The sequence below is a fragment of the Nerophis lumbriciformis genome, linkage group LG07, assembly GCF_033978685.3.
Source record: "Nerophis lumbriciformis linkage group LG07, RoL_Nlum_v2.1, whole genome shotgun sequence".
Classification (NCBI taxonomy): Eukaryota; Metazoa; Chordata; class Actinopteri; order Syngnathiformes; family Syngnathidae; genus Nerophis; species Nerophis lumbriciformis.
In genome coordinates, this window is record NC_084554.2 from 7,897,176 (window position 1) to 7,902,500 (window position 5,325).

Sequence of the window (5,325 nt, forward strand, 5' to 3'; positions counted from 1 at the left end):
TTTCTCAGTCTTTTTTGCCACTTGTGCCAGCTTTTTTGAAACAATTCCAAATGAGCTAATATTTGCAAAAAATTAAGTTTACCAGTTGGAACGTTAAGTATCTTGTCTTTGCCGTCTTTTCAATTGAATATAAGTTGAAAAGGATTTGTTGTATTCTCTTTTTATTTACCATTTACACAACGTGACAACTTCACTGCTTCAGGGTTTCGTACTTAAAATAAGATAATCTGTCTGTTTTTTTTATTTTTTTTTGTCAAAGATACTTTTGACCTCGATTTTGGTGCCGATCTCAATTATAAAACCCTTCGAATGGCACCTGAAATATGTCGCACTCTGCATGAACAAGTGGAAAAACTCTGCATTTTTCAACGACTGCCTTTGTAGCAATGACGTGCCTGCAGGCCTCGCCAGCCCCAGACTGCAGGACCAGGACCAAGGCAGGTCAGTAAATGGGAATTACATTTACTTCAGATGCCAAGCTTTTTTTTTTTTTGCCTTCTTTAGTTACTCGAACGAAGCACGGGGAACGTAATTTAGTTTTAGCACTTTATGCAGAAAACAATCTACCCTTTTTTTTTTTATAAAACATTGGCAGCTTGCAAAAGCTAATTGTTGTTGCTCAGTGCATTTCAACACTTTTCGATATCAGCCTCATCTATTCAGTATTTGCGCTTTGTCAGACATGAATGTAATGTTCCTGGAGCTAACAACCACACAAATAAAGATATTTTCCCGATGACCATTTACTTGCCGTATTTTCCGGACCGTAGGGCGCACCGGATTATTAGGCGCACTGCCGATGAGCGGGTCTAGTCAGGTCTATTTTCATACATAAGGCGCATTATCCATCCATCCATCCATCTTCTTCCGCTTATCCGAGGTCGGGTCGCGGGTGCAGCAGCCTAAGCAGGGAAGCCCAGACTTCCCTCTCCCCAGCCACTTCGTCCAGCTCCTCCCGGGGGATCCCGGGGCGTTCCCAGGCCAGCCGGGATATATAGTCTTCCCGACGTGTCCTGGGTCTTCCCCGTGGCCTCCTACCGGTCGGACGTGCCCTAAACACCTCCCTAGGGAGGCGTTCGGGTGGGATCCTGACCAGATGCCCGAACCACCTCATCTGGCTCCTCTCCATGTGGAGGAGCAGCGGCTTTACTTTGAGCTCCCCCCGGATGACAGAGCTTCTCACCCTATCTCTAAGGGAGAGCCCCGCCACCCGGCGGAGGAAACTCATTCGGCCGGGTCCTTTCGGTCATAACCCAAAGCTCATGACCATAGGTGAGGATAGGAACGTAGATCGACCGGTAAATCGAGAGCTTTGCCTTCCGGCCCGGCTCCTTCTTCACCACAACGGATCGATACAGCGTCCGCATTACTGAAGACGCCGCACTGATCCGCCTGTCGATCTCACGATTCACTCTTCCCCCACTCGTGAACAAGACTCCGAGGTACTTGAACTCCTCCACTTGGGGCAAGATCTCCTCCCCAACCCGGAGATGGCACCCCACCCTTTTCCGGGCGAGAACCATGGACTCGGACTTGGAGGTGCTGATTCCCACTCGGCTGCAAACCGATCCAGTGAGAGCTGAAGATCCTGGCCAGATGAAGCCATCAGGACCACATCATCTGCAAAAAGCAGAGACCTAATCCTGCATCCACCAAACCAGATCCCCTCAACGCCCTGACTGCCCCTAGAAATTCTGTCCATAAAGGTTATGAACAGAATCGGTGACAAAGGGCAGCCTTGGCGGAGACCAACCCTCACTGGAAACGAGTCCGACTTACTGCCGGCAATGCGGACCAAGCTCTGATACTGATCGTACAGGGCGCGAACCGCCACAATAAGACAGTCCGTTACCCCATACTCTCTGAGCACTCCCCACAGGACTTCCCGGGGTACACGGTCGAATGCCTTCTCCAAGTCCACAAAACACATGTAGACTGGTTGGGCAAACTCCCATGCACCCTCAAGGACCCTGCCGAGAGTATAGAGCTGGTCCACAGTTCCACGACCAGGACAAAAACCACACTGTACCTCCTGAATCCGAGGTTTGACTATCCGGCGTAGCCTCCTCTCCAGTACACCTGAATAGACCTTACCGGGAAGGCTGAGGAGTGTGATCTCACGATAGTTAGAACAAAGAGAGAGAGGAACCACCACCCCGGTCAGGCCAATCCAGAGGTATCGCCCCCGATGTCCACGCGATGTTGCAGAGTCTTGTCAACCAAGACAGCCCCACAACATCCAGAGCCTTAAGGAACTCCGGGCGGATCTCATCCACCCCCAAGGCGCATTAAAGGAGTCTTATTACATTTTTCTAAATGTAAAAGACTTCCTTGTGGTCTACATAACATGTGATGGTGGTTCTTTGATCAAAATGTTGCATAGATGATGTTTTACATGTTTTACACATCATCTTCAAGCCGATTTCTGACAGTCGCTTCCGGATGTAGCATTTTGTGAGCGGTCTTATTTACGTGGCTCACCTTCAGCAGCGTCTTCTCCCCGTCATCTTTGTTGTAGCGGTGTAGCGTGCAAGGACGGGAGTGGAAGAAGTGTCAAAAGATGGCGCTAACTGTTTTAATGACATTCAGACTTTACTTCAATCAATAACGGAGCAGCATCTCCTCATCCGGAAACAACAACAAGGCCGGAAATGTGTCCCGTGAAAAACCGTTCGACCGCGGCTCTCTAATAACTAAAGTTCCTTGGGTGAATAATGTAAACTCACGATACCGGTATGTTTTAGCGCTTTCATGGTGAGTTTACTGACAGATATAAGTTAGAACTTTACACTACTTTATATTAGAAATGGCAACAGCAGAGGATGAATGTCCCATAACAAGAAGATAGAGAAATATAACTTGGCTCCACAAACTTAGATTGCAATCAGAGTTGGTACACATGACGATGATGACACCCTGTCGTGCATAATGGGTCAGTACCTGTTGGTACTCATTGGTGGTGGGCGGAGCCTGGCGGCGAAAACTGCCCCTCGCCATCAACCATCAAATTGTCGTTACTTCTCTTTAGATGTTTGGATCTCCTTGCAAACTGATATGAGGCCCTTCAGTCGGGGTCTGATCATGACTAGTCATTGATATCGACACCAACATCGCCCCCTTGTGGTGGAACATTGTAACAGTCATAACTTCCTTCCACATGCTCCAATCTTCCCGTTTGTTTTAATGGTGGGTCGAGATCATTGTCATTCTACATCCTGTACGCAAATTCAAAATGACAATTTTAATAGTCGGCACATTTTCTAACGTCACATATTGTTGTTGTTTGTGTTACACAATCTTGTTAATATGCTCAATAAGGTTAAATTAAAATGTGATACAATTAATAAGTAAGACTTTATTTGTACACCTAAGTAGATTAGTTTTTGGGTGAAAAATAGAAGATGCTACCTCACTGAATTAATTTAGATCCAGAACACACATTGTTATTATGCCTTATTATATTATAATCCAGTGACGTGCGGTCACTAGAGGCAGGTGAGGCGGGGCCTCACCTGCCATCATTGGAAGAAAAAAAATGTAAAAAGAAAACAAATTAATTAAATTGTTATATGTATTCAGTGATTATACTATAAAGTTATTTTCCATTTAACTTCATCAGTTTTCGATTATTTTTATTCAAAATCGCTGAATTTTCACATTTGCCTTTCAATTCCTGAGAAGAGACGGTGCGGTGAACAGCAGCCAGTTGAGGCACGTCACTCAGTGCCTCAATATGGATTGCGGACTCGGCTAACTGCTGGCCTGCTGTGCAGTGAGACCGTATTGCTATATGAATTATATTATACATTTCCATAGTTTAGTTAGCTGAGGTATATAATGTACAGTGTATTTTGTCAACAACTATGTGTGTAACGTATTTCTTGTGCTGAGCGATCATAAAACGGCTGCAAAAGACGCACTGGCTGAGGCTCGCAGTAATCCCGCCTCCTGCACCCCCGCCGTAGAATGCACCCCCTGACGGGAGTGTTATATCAACTAAAGCCCACACTTAAACTTTCCACGTGCAAGATTGAATCTATTTATAAAAGTTATTTCATAAGAAGCCAAAAAGTGCAAAAACAATAATGTTCGTGTTGGAGGAGTTGTGAATGACTGCAGGGCCACAACATTAGGTACACCTGCAGACTGCAGGTGTACCTAATTCACAACTCCTCCAACACGAACATTATTGTTTTTGCACTTTTTGGCTTCTTATTAAATAACTTTTGTAACCTATTTTTATGGGCTTTCCTCTTTGTGATGTTAAGTTCCTGTTATGCGCTGTTATACAGTATATGCCTTGAGATCTTATTTTGAAGGCGCTAAGAGCGGACGTGATGACACGTTGTAGTGGAGCGGAGGTTATTGAAAGAAGGTAAATAAAGTGGTCCTCGTGTAAACTGGAGCCTCCGTGTTTGATACCCCCAAACAATGTTCCCTCTAATTTTCCATATGCGTGGACCTACTCAGTGGCCTAGTGGTTAGAGTGTCCGCCCTGAGATGGGTAGGTTGTGAGTTCAAACCCCGGCCGAGTCATACCAAAGACTATAAAAATGGGAGCCATTACCTCCCTGCTTGGCACTCAGTATCAAGGGCTGGAATTGGGGGTTAAATCACCAAAAATGATTCCCGAGCGCGGCACCGCTGCTGCTCACTGCTCCCCTCACCTCCCAGGGGCTGAACAAACATTTGATGAGTCAAATGCATAGGACAAATTTCATCACACCTAGTGTGTGACAATCATTGGTACTTTAACTTAGATGTGCACACTGAGGCCACACCAGCAGCACACCTGTCCCAAACCTGACTAAATACCAAGTTCAATGTTTTATTATTATAATCAAATGACAGAAGTCATTTCCATGGGATTAATTTCTAAAATAAGTGTTTTGGCCCACTTACAATGACAGTAACACAACATATTGTTTTTCATGAGCTGTGTACTAGTATTGTATGTCTGGGTGGGGGTCCTGCTTTGGAAATAATTTGTACCCCTTTCCGATATCGCATTTAGTTCCCACTAAAACATTCACATGTTGCACAATGAGATGTAAACATGGGATCATGTGTACATTCCTGTAACTTTGTTTGTAAAATATATCTTTATTGGTATGTATTTAATATAATAACATCATTTCATGATTAATAGTTATACATTAAGATTAAATTAAGAATTATTTATTTATTTATTTTCACTAAAGAAGGGTTCGGTGAATGCGCATATGAAACTGGTGGGGTTCAGTACCTCCAACAAGGTTAAGAACCACTGCTCTGGAGCCTACGTTAGCTGTCACCTGGCTGTGCTACACTCTGGACAAGTCACTA

The 5,325-nt window shown here is 44.7% G+C and overlaps 1 protein-coding gene across 1 annotated transcript in view; it reads left to right on the top strand.

Moving 5' to 3' along the window:
- Positions 1-386: 386 nt before the first annotated feature.
- Positions 387-5,325, top strand: part of LOC133609859 (major histocompatibility complex class I-related gene protein-like) — a 13,103-nt gene continuing 8,164 nt past the window's right edge. Inside the window, exon 1 of the mRNA XM_072913594.1 lies at positions 387-441. Within this exon, the coding sequence (XP_072769695.1) occupies positions 387-441 (55 nt within the window). The remainder of the gene's footprint in view (positions 442-5,325) is intronic.